The sequence below is a fragment of the Ursus arctos genome, unplaced genomic scaffold, assembly GCF_023065955.2.
Source record: "Ursus arctos isolate Adak ecotype North America unplaced genomic scaffold, UrsArc2.0 scaffold_9, whole genome shotgun sequence".
In the NCBI taxonomy this organism is placed as follows: domain Eukaryota; kingdom Metazoa; phylum Chordata; class Mammalia; order Carnivora; family Ursidae; genus Ursus; species Ursus arctos.
In genome coordinates, this window is record NW_026623111.1 from 6,637,110 (window position 1) to 6,651,791 (window position 14,682).

Sequence of the window (14,682 nt, forward strand, 5' to 3'; positions counted from 1 at the left end):
GCTCCCTGGCTTATAAAATATTAATATTAGAATCCTTGTCATTTCATTAAATGCCCAGTCTACGAAGAACGAGTTACGGGATGCTTGGGGGGCTGTTCTGGGATGTGTTCTGTTGCCTAGCAACACCCAAGTTCCCCCTCTATTCACTAGAGTGGCAGGCTCTCAGTCGGTGAGTCCTGAGAGGGGCAAGTGTCATAGCTGCCTCCTCCTAGAAAGTGGAGCCATTCAGCCAGAACCCCATCTCTATCTTTATCATATAGGACCCGTGAGAGGCCAGATGGGAGGTAACTGCCAGAATCTCCCCCAGGAGTCAGGGAGCCTGGTTTTTGAGCTCCAGCTCCATAAATGGCCAGGCTGGGGACGACCGCACGTTCTCAAATGTCTCTGGGTTGAGTTGCTCATCTGTGGAAAGGAGAGGCCCATTTGCCTTTGCCCTGCTGAGGAATTCTGGGAAATTCAGTACTTTTAATGACCTTTCAGAGATGAATGGTCTTCAACAGATTGGAGCTCACTTTCAAGGGCTTGATTTCTTTTCAAGGCCTTGATTGTCTATTCAGTGTGTAGCCAATGGAAGTCCGTGCTGGATGTGGGGGGCATGGCACTTAAGAACACACAGTCCCTGCCCTTGAGAGTCTCACTGTGGGGAGAGAGGGAGAGTGACAGAAACAGGGGGTGACACCACAGCATGGCCAGTACTGGGGGAGATGACCAGGGGAGGGAGGGATGGCGTGGGACCAGGACGGTTAATGTTACGTGCTGGTGTGTCAGAACCACGGCACCCAGACACACTTGACCCTTGAACTGTGTGGATCCACTCATAGAAGGATTTGTAAATAAATAACAGTACTATTTGCATGTTCTCTTTCTTGTAATTTTCTTCGTAACATTTTCTTTCCTCTAGCTTATTTCACGGTAAGAACACAGTATATAATACATATAACATACAACACATGTGCTAACTGACCGTTCATGTTATCGGTAAGGCTTCTGGTCAACAGTTGGCTACTAGTAGTTACGTTTTTGAGGAGCCGAAGTTATATACAGATTTCCAGCTGTGCAGGTGCTGGCAGCCCTAACCCCCACATTTTTTAGGGTCAACTATATTTGGTCAAACACCACTCTAGATACTGTGGTGAAGACTGGATGAGGGTCACAGTCACATCTTTAGACTCTGAGTAAAGCAGATTATTCCCCATAATGGGAGAGGGCCTCATCGAGTCAGCTGAAGGCCTAAAGAGAAAACGACTGAGCTCCTCAGAGAGAGAGGTAATTCTGCCAGCAGATGGCCTCAGACTTAACCTGCAACACCGACTCTTCCCTGGGTCTCCAGCCTGGCAGCCTTGCCCTGCAGATTTTGGACTTGCCAACTTCCACAATCATATGAGTCAATTCCTTGGAATCTCTCTCTCATATATATATTTACATATTTGTAGTATTTACACAGGCAACACACCTGTTCTCTTTCTCTCGGGACTCCTGACTAACACAGGACCAACCTGACCCCGCTGGGGACCTAAGGGAAGGCACTGCTCCACCTCACTTCTTAGCGGAGCGCACTGTTCCAGAGGCACGTGGCTCCCATCAGTGTGGTGGCCAGGAGAATGTGCCCACAGACCCCCGACCACAGGGACAGAACTGACCAAGGGTCACAGCCGCTGTGCCCTGAAAACCATTACCCACTGTGTCCAGACCGTACTCGTCAGGGACTACTCACAGACAATGGCAAAGCACAGCAGGGAAACTAAGGCATCCTTGTTCTAGTGACACAGGGCTCCTCTGGGGCTGATGTTGCCGGCCCTGTCCCTCCCTTGCCCACTGGGGGTCCGATGAGCATCATGGTCTGTGGGCTCCCTCCACGTTTACACAGGCAAGAACTCCGATAAAGTCCTCGCTGCTTAGGTCACTTGGTATCCACTTCTCAGAGAACCCAGAGTGACACAGTGACTCACACTGAAGTGTGAGCTCCGTGGAGAAGCACTGAGCCTTCCATGGGGATAAGCTGGACCAGAAGGAAGACAGACATTTCCAACCAGGCAGCATCTCTGCGTCTTCCCCACGGACCTCTGTGGCAGGGCCAGTATGACAGAATGGCGTGGAAGGATCTCCATGATGCCCAAGAGATCTGCGTGACACTGAGGCCGTGGTTGGGCCCAGGGAGCTCGTGGCCTCTAAGGGGGCTTGTCTCCTTCACCTTCTCAGCCAGGACCTACTTGATCTACCACGACTGTTTGTTGATCGGCTGATTTCAGCCATATGATTATATTCCCTGCACCGGATGTTGCTACACGTTTTCGCACATTACTAAGGAGTCTCACATCCGTGATCTCATCTGAGCATCCTCCTGGGCTCTGGAGATAAGCACTGTGTTCCTCCCATTTCACAGGGCGGGAAAACTGAGTCCATGTCCGAGACAATGGGCAACTCGCCTGGGCTCACAGCTACCATGCAGGGAAGCAGGGGCAGCACCAGCCCGGCTGCCCCTCCATCCACCCGTGTCCCACAGCGCGGCACTAAGACACATGGGCGCCTTCCAGAGAGCCGGGGAGCATCAAAACAGCAGCAGCGAGGTTACCAGGTACACAAAGAAAAGAAAAGCACGTAAACTGAATGGCTGACACCAGAGCGTCTCTGAAGGAGAGAAGTGACTTGGCTGAGCAAAGTATTTTGACAAACACCTGGAGTGGAAGCTGTTTGCTGAAATCTGCATGTTGTCTAATTCCAGCTTCGGAAAGGAAGGTATGCTCACAGAGAGGAAGACAGCTCCAGAGCTGTCTGGAAGGCAGAAGAGACAATGGGCAGTGGTGAGAGGGGAAAAAAGAGGGTGCTGAGTGGTAGGGACCCCGTGCCTGGAGCCCTTCCTGAAATCTTCAATATCACCTTGAAATGCTCTAGTGATGTGGGGTGCATGCTTGCTGCTATGGTGTTTGAGGAAACCAAAGCAGGGGCTGAAGTTCAAGTTGGGGAGTTAATGATGTGAGACAGAGCAACATGAAAGCAGGCTGGTGCCCACAACAGTTCTGAGCCCAGAAATGCTCAGGATTTCCAAGACATACTGAAGAGGGCTTGGACCTTCCCTGTGCTGGAAAACTGGGGCTCCAGACAATTCCTCCTGCTCTCAGGGAGCAGACCCCCAGCAGACTCAGGGCTGCACAAGATCAGCCCCAACCACAGACACAATACAGAAAGCATCCCCTCCTTGGCGGGAACCCTTGATAATTCTCTCAATTCAAAGGAAGTCAGTCCCACTCTCTAGCATGAAGTGTATGAGCAATTTCAAGATGTGCCTTTGTGCTCTGGGAGCTCAGGGTGGTTTCTGAGTTGTGTTTTCTTGCCCCTTTGGACCCTTGGGCATTTTGTAGGAAGGCATCTGGCCCTCTGCCCATGAGCAGGCTCTCTAACTGGGGCAAAGGGAGCCCTGAGAGACAATTACTCCAGGGATACCGGGGGGGGGGGGGGCGGCACGCAGAGGTCACTCATCCCATAAATATGAGGACAGAGCACTGATGGAGGAGGGCTGAGTCTTCCAAGAGCAGGTAACTGTGCTGGCAGAGGCAGGGATACGACCCCGGAGGGACTGTGTTTCCTCCTCCTTCTGCCAAGTCCCTCTGCCAGGTTCAGGAGATGGTGCCATTTTCTAGTTGGCAGGTGTGAGCACAGGGCACTGGAGCTGCCCCCCTCGTCACCTCCAGGGGGACACGGTGTGCCAAGAGTCCCCAGGTAAGAGTGGGCCTGGAAGGGGTTGGCCACCCCAGGGCTTCCTTCCCAGGCACATGGCTTTGTTTTGCGGGGATGCAAGTGGGGGTAGGAGGCTGCAGGGCACATCAGACGTCCTCCCTTATCAGGAGCCCACCCAGCGCAAAGCACAGCTTTGTCACAAAATTGCCATCTCCACCTATGCCTGCTTCTTCCCCCGCTGCCCTCCTGTTTCTATTATTTCTATGCTTTTGTGATCACACGGATTTATTTAATGTTCTATTTCCCCCACAACGGAGCATTACGTCCTAAGGATGCCTTCATAATGCTACATAATTATTAAACATGGGAATCAAGTTGGGGGATAGAGTTTTCCGTTCTGAAGACAGATACACAATTCCTCAACCTCTCTCCTGTAAAAGATGCATATGTGGGGTGAAGCCGGGCGAAAATATAGGAAATTGTAATACTGCGGAGGAAATTTTCTGGGCTCCAAGTGCAGCAACGAAGGAGCCAACTATGTTTTGCTGATATACTTGTCCATATGTACATGCTGTGTGTTACAATTACAAAGACACACATGTGCACGCAGGCGCGCGCGCGCGCACACACACACACACACACACACAAGGCAGCACACTGCACTTTGATGACTTCGGGTTTGGAGAGAGGCAAACGGAGTCTGAGCCTCATTTCTGTCTCTGGCTGTGGGGTCGCAGTGAGCTGTTCAAGCTCTGAATGTGGGTCCCTCCCTGGGGCCTCTGGCGTCCCGAAGACTTGCAGTGGCTGGGGGCCACGAAAGCAGAGCGTCTGGCAGGTCAGAGACACTTGACAAGTTCCAGTAATAGAAGGGTGTGTTGGGGGGAAAAAATCTTTAAAAGCTTTGTGCACAAAGACCTTTCACCCCATTACTAATAGAAAAATAAAAACAATCAGAATGCCCAGCAATTTTGAGCCTGTAAGTTAAAAAAAAAAAAATGTTTGAACTATATTTAAAAGTAAGACAGAGTCATAGTGGAGACTTGACTGATTTTCCGTCCTTAACTGAGTTTGCTGTGCTGTTGTTTCTGCGATAAATCACCACAAACCAGGTGCTTGAAACAGCACGAAGTTTTAGGTGATGGGTCAGAAGTCCACAGCGGGTCTCACGGGGCTAAAACCGAGCTGTGCTGCGATCCTTCTGGAGGCTCTGGGGGGGAAGCCACCAGCCGGCCGTTTCCAGCCTTGAGAGCTGCCCTGTCCTGCACCTGCAGGGCTTCCTCGGTCTCCCTCTGACTCTGACACCCGCTTCCATGGCCACACGTCCTTCTCTGACCCTCTCCCTTCTCCCTCTTTCACTTACGAGGAGCTTTGTGACAACACTGGGTCCATCCAGACAATCCAAGACAACTGTCCCCACCTCCAGATCCTTAAATTAGTCACATCCACAAAGTCCCTTGTGCCACGTAAGGCGTGATTCACAGGTTCTGAGGTTTAAGATGTGGCCAGACTCGGGGACCATTATTCTTCCAGTCACACATGACAACATAAAAACAGTAATAAGGAGACATGCTTTGGACACAAGATGCGGGCTGGGGATAAAAGCAGCCTAGTGTATGAATCTGCGAGATGATTGCCATGTAAACATGATGGAAATGTGATGGAAAAGGACAGAAAATGTCTGGTGTGAATGACAGTTGATTGGTAAGAGGGCTGAACATGTGGGTGATTTTTTCCCTTCCAATATTAAACAAATTCTTTATTCCCAGAGCAAAAAAATGCACTCACTTTAGCCACAGAATCCCTTCAAATGCAAGGTGATGCAGGAAGGGCAGAAGCAGATGACCCCCTTACAGTTGACGAAGCCCTCCCCGCACACACAGCTCTCTCCTGAACTTGTCTACCTGCCCTAAGGCAGGACGCGGATTAGGAAACCACGGCCTAGAGAAGGTTGGCGAGCGGGGCGCTGGGGCGTCACGAGCCCCATCTTCCAGCAGTTTTCACTGGCTCCTCCCATTCCTGCCCAGCGCTCAACATCTCTCGAAATGAGAGCTCCCCACCCCTGTAAGCAGTCTTTTCCATCCTTCCACCTCCTCTCTTGTGGGGCCTCGCTATGGCTTCTCCCCTTTGGGTCTATCACCCCAAATACAGCTGTTCTTTCTTCTCCTCAAAAACCTGTCAGTGTCATGTCTTCTCTCCATGACACTGGACAGGCTAGAGGCAGACAGGATGGTGGCCCTTTTGGCCATGAGTCGGGAGGGGTTTGGGAAGATGCTAGAACAGCAGGAAGAACAGGAAATGCTCACATCATGGTGAGTCCTTTAGGGCAGAGACCCGAGACCTCCAGGTTGTGCCCGATCTGGGTTTTCATCTTGTTCTGCCACGGCATGGAGGGTCCATGCAGGCCGCACAGCCCGGACCTCAGAGCTGACCCTCCATGGAATCTGTGTGCTCTTCTGGAGGGCAACTGTTGCAACGGTTTGGGAAAAGCTTGTGTTTTCAGTTCTGACATGAATTCATTTGCACATGGTTTCTTCTTGCCTTAATAAAAACCAGACCCCTAGTAACTGAGGTAGGGTACTTCACCCCTCGCACGAAAGAGAGTGAGGTCAGCCGCCTCCAACAAGGGCCATTATGGGGACCCACTTCCATCTACCTGGCATGTGACCTTGCCTCCTGCATGTTGCTGGCCATCTCTGGACTGTGGCACAGCCCCTCCATACAGATGGGGTCACTGAGGCCTACTACAGGTAAGGGGCACCATGACATTCCCTAAGGCACGAGGCATCCTTAGAAATGTAGTGAGATGCGGATGGCTGATTTTATCAGAAGGTGGTAGCCAGTCCTCACAGGGTGGGAGTAGGACAGCTATGGAAGTTCAGGAATGGCAGATAAAGGCAGTTCCCACTCATGTCAGGGCTTAGCTGAGTGGGTTCTGGTAGTTCATTTCCAGGGCTCACTCAGCCTCACCTTTAAGTATCATACAGCTGTTACCACAGCGCCGTGTGGAAGGAGCCCCAAGTCATCAGCCTTCAGACCACCCAAAATGTCCCAGTCTAGTTGGTCCGACCGGTCCCGGCCGACAGTCCTTCGGGTGCTTCTTTGTCAACTGTGGCAGAGTGTGCCGGGGGTCAGCCACTGCTACTAATACTTCTCCCAGCTGAGGAGCAGCCCTGACTCTGTGGCTATGGTGCATTAAGAAGTGACATTTCCCAGGCTCCCTGGTGGTTAGGAGAGGCCCCATGATCACGTTCTGACCAAACAGATACACAGAGTGTGCGAGCCTTCAAGGAGACATCTCGAGTAGACAGGACAGTCACCCCTCCCTCTCACCCTTCTGCTCCTGCTTGGAACGCAGCTGTGACAGCAGCCACTTTGGACTATAAGGCAACCTTCTGAGGATTGCAGATGGAGAGATTAAAAGGAACGAGGTCCTGACACCACGGAGAATCCTAAGAGCCACAGACTGCCTACCTTCAACATTTTCTTATGTGAGAGAGAAATAAACATCTATTTTGTCTAACACACTATCACTTGGGTTTTCTATCGTAAGGGGGTGGACCTGAATCCTGACACATACACCTTTCACTCCTTCTGGGGATGGGCATCTATGCCTCTTCCTCTCTTGCCTATATCTTTTTCTTGAAGCTCTCCTCCCCTGGACCCTGTAATTCTAGTAGATTTCAGTCAAACCTCATGGCCCCCTATCCCCCAACAACCAGACTGGAGGGTAACCTGGACTGGCCAGTCAAGGAATTCTAACTCCCAGGACAGCCACTGGTTCAAGGATGGCCATGTGACCTAAGAAGGGCCAATTAGAGTTCCTTCCTTCAGGGGTTGAAATATATGCTATGTGAAAGGGAATCTGTGTCCTCCTAAAACAGTGTTATAAACTCAGTTCTATCTTGAAGCTAAGTGGAGAAAGCATGTCTAAGAATAAGCCAGTGAATCCTAAGAATGTCTAGGATTTTTTTGAGAGAGAGAGACAGTACCTTCATGGCTTGGTTTTAGCTCCTGGGTCCCACCATACCTGAAGGAAATCCAGTCCTTTCACTCTCTATCATGAGGAAGAGCACTTGATTGCTAGCTCCTGATAGGACTTTCTCCTGGAGGGCATTTCATTAGCATGTCATTCACTCCGTCTCTGCCCACCCCTTACTCACTCTTCCCCAGGAGATGAGAACACACTGGGCTAACTGGTAAGTTGGGGAGAAAAATGGCCTGGTTCCTCTCTCTCTCTCATTTGGGGATCTGTCTGGCTGGAGGAGCACACACTCTCTCTTCTTCTGTGTTCTCAGTGTTTCAGGGCAGGCCTGCCCAGGAGCCCAGTATTCAGCTCTGTTCACAGGTACCACCCTATGAGGCTCTCCTGGCCATCAGACCTAAAGCCTATTGACCAAGGAGTCTTTGTCACTGAAAGTGACATTTTATCCCATCTCCTCCGTTCCTGCATTCATCTTTCCATTGTTGTCAAACTTGGCCAGAAAGTGGGGTGTTAATTTTTGGTGACCTCAAATACCACTCACAGAGACATGACCCTTTTGCTTAGGCTGCAGTGTCTGTCTCTTACAACCCAAAGAGTCCTGCTCGATGCCACCTTTCTGACCCCGTGTCTGGAGCATTGTCCTATCACACTGCCTATGCCAATATTTCATTTCTATCAATTAAATATCCCCCCTTTCTCATAGTGGAAGTTTGGGCCCTTTTCCCTATTTTTAAGCACTGGGGGCTTCTCCTCAACTGACAAGAGGGCCACCGATAAATGAGACCCAGCCAGGACTATGAAGTGGGGGTAGGACACGGTGGGAAAGCCTGCGACGGGGCTATGGTGTGGATGGGTTGCACTGATGGCCCTGATTCATGACCTCCCTACGTGTGTCCTTTCTCTATAACTGTGCATCCCCCTCCCACGCTGACCGTGCACCTGACCATGTGCGTTACTTTGGCCAACAGGATTTTAGCTGATTTGATGCTTAAAAAACCGCTTGTGTTTTCCACTTTCTCTGTGGGACCTCTGTGCTCACTGCGAGAATACACCTGAGTTGCCTGAGGGAGGATGAGCACAAGGCCCAGAGTTGAGGCAAGCCTAGATCAGCCAGCGGACCTCCAGACATGCCAGAGAACTTCGGCTAAGACAAGCAGCACTGCAAGGGCAAGACCTATCAAGATGAACAGAAGTTCAGTGCCGGCCCACAGACTTGGGGACAATAAAGGCTATTGTCTTCAGCCAACGAGTTTCAAGGTGGTTTGATAGGCAGCATTATGATGGCGATAGCTGACTGCTGCAGGGCCCCTGTCCCCCAAATTACCAACAGAGCAGACAAGGCATATCTCCCATAGTGCCAAACAAGGTGCTGGGTAAGAAAGCGTGTTTTGTTTATGCTCGGAGGTTCCAGAGCAAGACAGTCAGTGTTCAAATCCCAGCGCCACCACTTGCTGGCTTTGTGCCCTTGGTCAAGTTATCCCTTTCTCAGTTGTTTGTTTTAAAATGGGAACAATAATGTGACCTACTTTCCATGATTGAGAGGCTTTAATGGTCTAACACATGAGAAGTGCTTAGAATGATATAATTCTCAGTACGGATGAGCTATTAATGAGTACACCCATCTCTCTTACCCTTCCCCTCACCTCCTGGAGGGCTGGAATGCCAGTCTGGTGCTCCCCTCTCTCCCCATCACTTGGTAGAGTGCCCAGCACAGTAAACATCCATTGTTTGCTGAACGTCTAGAGTGAAACTCCGTTTTTGTTAGCACACATGCAAATTTCAAAATTCTCTTTCAATCTAAGGCCAACAACATCTTCGTTCTTTGTATAAGGCATGCATGTAATATTTATCATTTTTTATAACTGGACTTCTCCCTCACTCCCTCCTGTGCTGTGAAACAAACCTTTCTCACTGTCAAGCATTTACACGCACTGCCCATTCCAACTGTCCTGAACGGATGCATTTCCCAAGAGTTCCTGCTGATGAAGCCGCAGGGATGGAACTGGAGGATTCGCCACCTTCTGCTGAGCCATAACCTGGCTACTTTTGGGACTCAGATCCCCTCAGCTCTTGCTCAGCCACATTAGTTTCACTCCAGAGCCTCCCCCATCTGACAATCGGCCTCCTTCTCTGCAGCCTGACTTCTGGCTGGTTTGCCTCCCCATGGGCCCCGTGAGAAGTCCCCTGGAACACGACCCACTGCTGTCCCTTTGTGCACGAGTGGGATGGGAGGAAACTCTCCTCTGGTTCCAGTCCTTCTCTTGAAGCTTGTGGCTGTCAGACGGGGGAGGGCTGCTGACCAGGGTCCCCTGGAGGGGCACAGGGCGCAGGTCCCCCACTGCTATGCTCTTGAAAATGTCATGCATTCGGGCACTCTGCTGAAGAATCTCCAGAGCTCCCATCATATTTTTAAAGGCCTCCAGAAACCAAAACCTGAGAACCACAGCCTTGGTCAGGTCACCTCAGCTTAAGCCTCAGTTCTTTTGTGCTAACAGCGGAGGTAATGAGAATGTTCTCTGATTCCACGTTTTTACAGGAATGTTGTAAATGAGAACATGGATCCCGACCATACACTGCTAAGCAAATAGAGGCAATTACAAATACCCCATTTGCTAATTCAGAAAGAACTTAGGTTGTTTGGATTTTAAAAAGTGTTGCACAAATTATATTTAACTAAAGACTATATAATTCTCTTTTTCTCAGATGTGGACATTAGTGAAATTTAGATCAGAGGATAGAATATGGATAAGAAAACGGACAGAGTTCTCAGAATAATGACAGCAAATGCTACTATGAACCTCATATGCGTCATCTAATTTCATCATTATAACAAGCCCAGAGGGAGGTTTCTATCATTTCCTTCTACGGGTGAGGGTCCCGAGGCTCGGGAAGGTCAGAATAAGGTGAGGCGCAGAGCTGGGCATGTGAAGGCAGCACTGGTTCATCCAGCCCCTCCTGCAAACAGGAGTGCTGTCAGCGGTCTCCTTTTACAAGAAGAATGCGTTGTTCACTCCACGTTGTCTCTGGGCAAAATGGGTGCCTTCTGAGAGGAAACAGATGCTCTCTGTAGGAATGCCTCTGATTCTGAATGCTTTGCCTCTGACCCAGCAGCTGGCCATTCAGGGGATTTAAGGAAAGTGACCTAAGACCCGTCCCCAGCTCAATGTGGGCGTTGAGCTAAGAAATTAGGCTCATGTTTTTTTGTTGTTGGGACCACCCGAGGGGCGGCAATGGGCACCTGGGTCTTATCCTGCTCTGCCCTGGCTTTTCCAGGCTCCCTGTGTGATCTGTGTCCCCACTGCAGGCTGTTGGGAAAGTAAAGTAATACAGGGTATCCAAGGGCACCCAGCACTGAGCCTGCAGAGAGGAATGGCCCCAGGTCCCAGCATGCCCTGCAATGTTGACCCCGTGAAGAGGCCGGAGCTGTGTGGGAAAGGCCATGGGTCCCTACCTTTCTCGGCTCCTGCCTGGTCATGCTTCTCAAAGAGCAGGTAGCGTGGGCTCTCAGGAAGAAAGGGCAGGCTCACCAGCTGGACCAAGGCGGGGACAGCAATCACTCCAAACAGGTATGGCCAGGTGCTCTCCTGAAGGGAGAAAGAGGAGGCCGATGAATGGATGTGGCCTCCAGTCATCCTGCTGGGACTGGGCCCTGGGCCGAACAGCGTGGGCCCTCTGCAGAAGTCCCTCCTGCAGTGTGATCCCTGCCAACACAGGCTGAGCAGGGGAACGGACACAGGTCTGGCAGCAGCCCCATGTGTATGGCCTTCCCCGTGCATGAGGTCGGTCAGTTCTCAGAGCTACCTGTGACGTGGTGACCTGTGGGGCTCAGCGGCGCCAAGGCCACTCAGGGATATCAGGGCCGGCTGATGCCATGACCCCTGGGGGCATCATGGTGAGCCTTCCTGGTTGTGTGGCCTTGGAAACCATGCTCATGGCCCCTGGAAATCCCCATCTCTTCACCTGTGGGATGGGGACAGCCCCAGCCACCTCACAGGCTATCCTGAGAGTGCGATTGGATAGTGCTTGAGCTGTGGGGCCTGGCATACAGCAGACTCATGGAAGAAACTACTGTTTTCACGGGTGGCACCCCCAGACGCCTCCGAGGCCCACAAGATGCGGCCCATCTTGGTCCTATCAGAGGACATACAAGGACAGTGGCTAGAGCTTCCCTCGTTCCTGCAGGTGAGTGTGATGGGCCTGGGGCACAGCTGGCCCTTAGGCGGGGGATTCTTTCCTGTCCAGGGCGGAGCAAGCAGGGCCGTTTGGGCTACCTCAGGCAGCAGCCGTGTCCTTAGTGCCGCTCCCACGCAGCGGGAGCTGTTCCCATGCTGCTCAGAGCAGAATTCTCCTTGAGCTGCTTTTTTTAAAACCCAGGTTTACAAATGAAGCTCTCGCTGTGCCTCTGCAAGAAGAGAATGCCAACGGGAGGCAGTTTTAATGGGGAGAAAGCAAAACGCTCAATGCCAAATTCTTGACATGTTTTATTTCCTCAAAAAGCGAAAAGAGGCCCGCAAGGAGGCACGTTCAGACCTGAAAAGCCTTCACACAATGAGCTGTGGGCTGAGGCTCAGGTGGCTTCAGGTCGGGTTCTGAGCACCCTCGGGGGCAGAACTTCCCTCTAGTGTTCTCCCAGGGCTGGCTCCCTAAGGAGGCCCTTGAGGCCAGAGACCCCAGAAGTTCCCAGTTCCCAGATGGTTAGAGGGTCGAGCAGGCAGGGGCCCCTGAAGCCCAGAGTGGGCCAACTGGCTCGTGGAAGGGCAACGACCAGGTCCTGATTTTCAAGGGACCTTCGATCCTACTTCCTTTTCTGTGTAGAACAGTGATTCATATTCACAAAACTCCTCTGAAGTGACCGCTGTGCTGGGAGGACCCAGCCAGGCCGACGCCAGCTTGGGGTTTGGTGGAGAACTCCGTGTGAACGACAGCGGTGCTGGGAGTGGAAGGCAGACCGGTGGTTGCTGGGGAGGGAGTGAGGACAGGGACAGTGACTGCCCCCAGCGATGGGCTTCCTTTCTGGAGGTGATCACAATATCTGGGATTAGAAAAGAGCCATGATCGTGCATCTTTGTGAATATACTAAAAACCACTTAAAAGGATGGATTTTACGTAGGTGAGTTATAGCTCCATATTTTTTAAAGACCAAGGAAGAAAGAAAAGTGGTGTACGTTTAAGTGGGATTTTCGCTGTGTCTACTTGGTGTATGTTGTTGCTGATTTGTTCTTTCTTTGAGTTTACCTGCTGCCTCAGTAAGAGCAAAAGAGAAAGCTAGGGGGGAAAGACAAGGGATTTAATCCAATTAAGCTCCTACTATGTGCCAGGCGTGGTGTGAGCTTGTCACACAATTGTGTCATTTCACCTCCCGGCAGCCAGAGAGGCCGGAGCTGTTGCTGCACATTCCAGATGTGGAGACAGAAAAGCCCACGCCGAGGCGGGCCAGCCAGTAGCCGCGCAGACGGGAAGCAAGCCAGCTCCTCCCACAGCATCTTAATAGAGGGGCGTTTCCAGGGGGTGAGATCCTCGGAGCTGCCAAAGGGTGGAAGGAGCAAAGGAGCTGGAAGGGCAGTCCTGGAGTAGGAACAGTATGTACGACTGAGGCCTGACCTGCCCAGGCTCCCTGGGAAACAAGCACCGTGGCAAGAATGCAGGGCCAGGGGATGCCAGAGACCTGGGAGCTGGGGTGGAGGCTGGTCGGGGCGGCTTTGCTGCCATTCCATGGCACGTGGACATGGCTCCGAGGACTACTGGGAGCTGGGGAAGGCTCTGCACACCTTCCCCTTCCTTGAATCGACAGTCCATCATTTCTGGTCTCATGGTGTCAGTGAGCACAGTGAGTGGACTTCTATTCTTACTGACAAGCCAAGTCTACGGCACAGCCTGTGACCTGTGAGGTCGTAAATGCAAGGACATGCGGAATCTTTCCGAAGAACATCACTCTGGTGGCTGTGGTCTGGTCTCCACCTCTGGAGAAAAGTGGATACTACTGACCTCAGGGTGGGCCACCCCTAGCTTAGGATGCTAGCGTGTCTGGACCAGGAAAGGAGAATGGCAGGAATGTCCAGAGTAGAGCTTGGGGGACAATTTATCCAGGAGGAGCTGAGCTCAGCCGACAGTGGCGTTCATGCATTTGGTTCCTATAAAAATCCCAAATCCCACAGCTGTCTGGATTTGAATCCTGCTTCTATCCCCCGCTCTCTGTGGCCTTGGGCAATCTAACTGCTTATGCTCAGTCTTCCTGTCTGTAAAATGGGGATAACCCTAATGCCTGTTCACGGGTTGTCAGGAGCGTTACGTGAGTTACTGCGTGTATCGTATCGAGTGCTCAGCAGGACCCCGCACACTGTAAGCATTCAATAGGACACAGGGCTTTCTATTACCAACCGTGGTGAGAAGCCCGTTACATAGGTTATGTCCTTGAATCTCCACAATAGCCCTGAGGTGCAGACCATTATCACGCTCGTGTTTCAGACATACTCACTGCCGCACAGAGGGGTCACTGGGTTCATTGAGGCCACAATTCGGTCACGGAGGCATGACTGAGCATCAGGTCTTGGACCTGAGAACCTGAGTTCTGATCCGTGGAGCCTCACCGCAGGGGCCTCACAGACCAGGGAGGGGTCACGAGGGCACCAGACAAGGATCTGACTTTCTTCCATTGCCTCGGGCCAAAGACTCCTCAGGGGCCCTCCACGGTGCTCCTGGGCGTTGGTCCCAGCACAGAGCCAAGGACTCAACATTTTGTACCACAGTGGAGACTTCTTGCCTCCTGCAGGCGGAGACCGTGCCCAGCACAGAGCAGCTGTGGGAGGAACGGGCGAGTGTGGGAAGGGGCTTTTGTACACACTGATCGCCCTCACACGCAGCCCTTGGCGACTGCAGAGGTTAGCCTCTAGCTTTCGTCTTTAGGAGCTGTTCGCCACCGATGGCGTGTTCTAAGAACACGCACTCCTCGCCTACCATGGGACCTGGAGGTGCTACGGAACGTCAGTCTCAGAGGAGTCTCTCTAACGCCGATTAGAGCCTCCTAT

The 14,682-nt window shown here is 51.7% G+C and overlaps 1 protein-coding gene across 24 annotated transcripts in view; it reads right to left on the minus strand.

The window, feature by feature from the left end:
- The window catches only part of SLC2A9 (solute carrier family 2 member 9), a 255,791-nt gene that overhangs the window by 117,064 nt on the left and 124,045 nt on the right, over positions 1–14,682 (minus strand). For all 24 annotated transcript variants that reach the window (XR_007187921.2, XR_007187922.2, XR_007187923.2 and 21 more), the window contains one exon: positions 11,109–11,241. Coding sequence is in view for 21 of the 24 variants with exons in the window: in XM_048212108.2 (XP_048068065.1) it covers positions 11,109–11,241 (133 nt within the window). In the remaining 3 variants the exon portion in view is untranslated. The remainder of the gene's footprint in view (positions 1–11,108; positions 11,242–14,682) is intronic.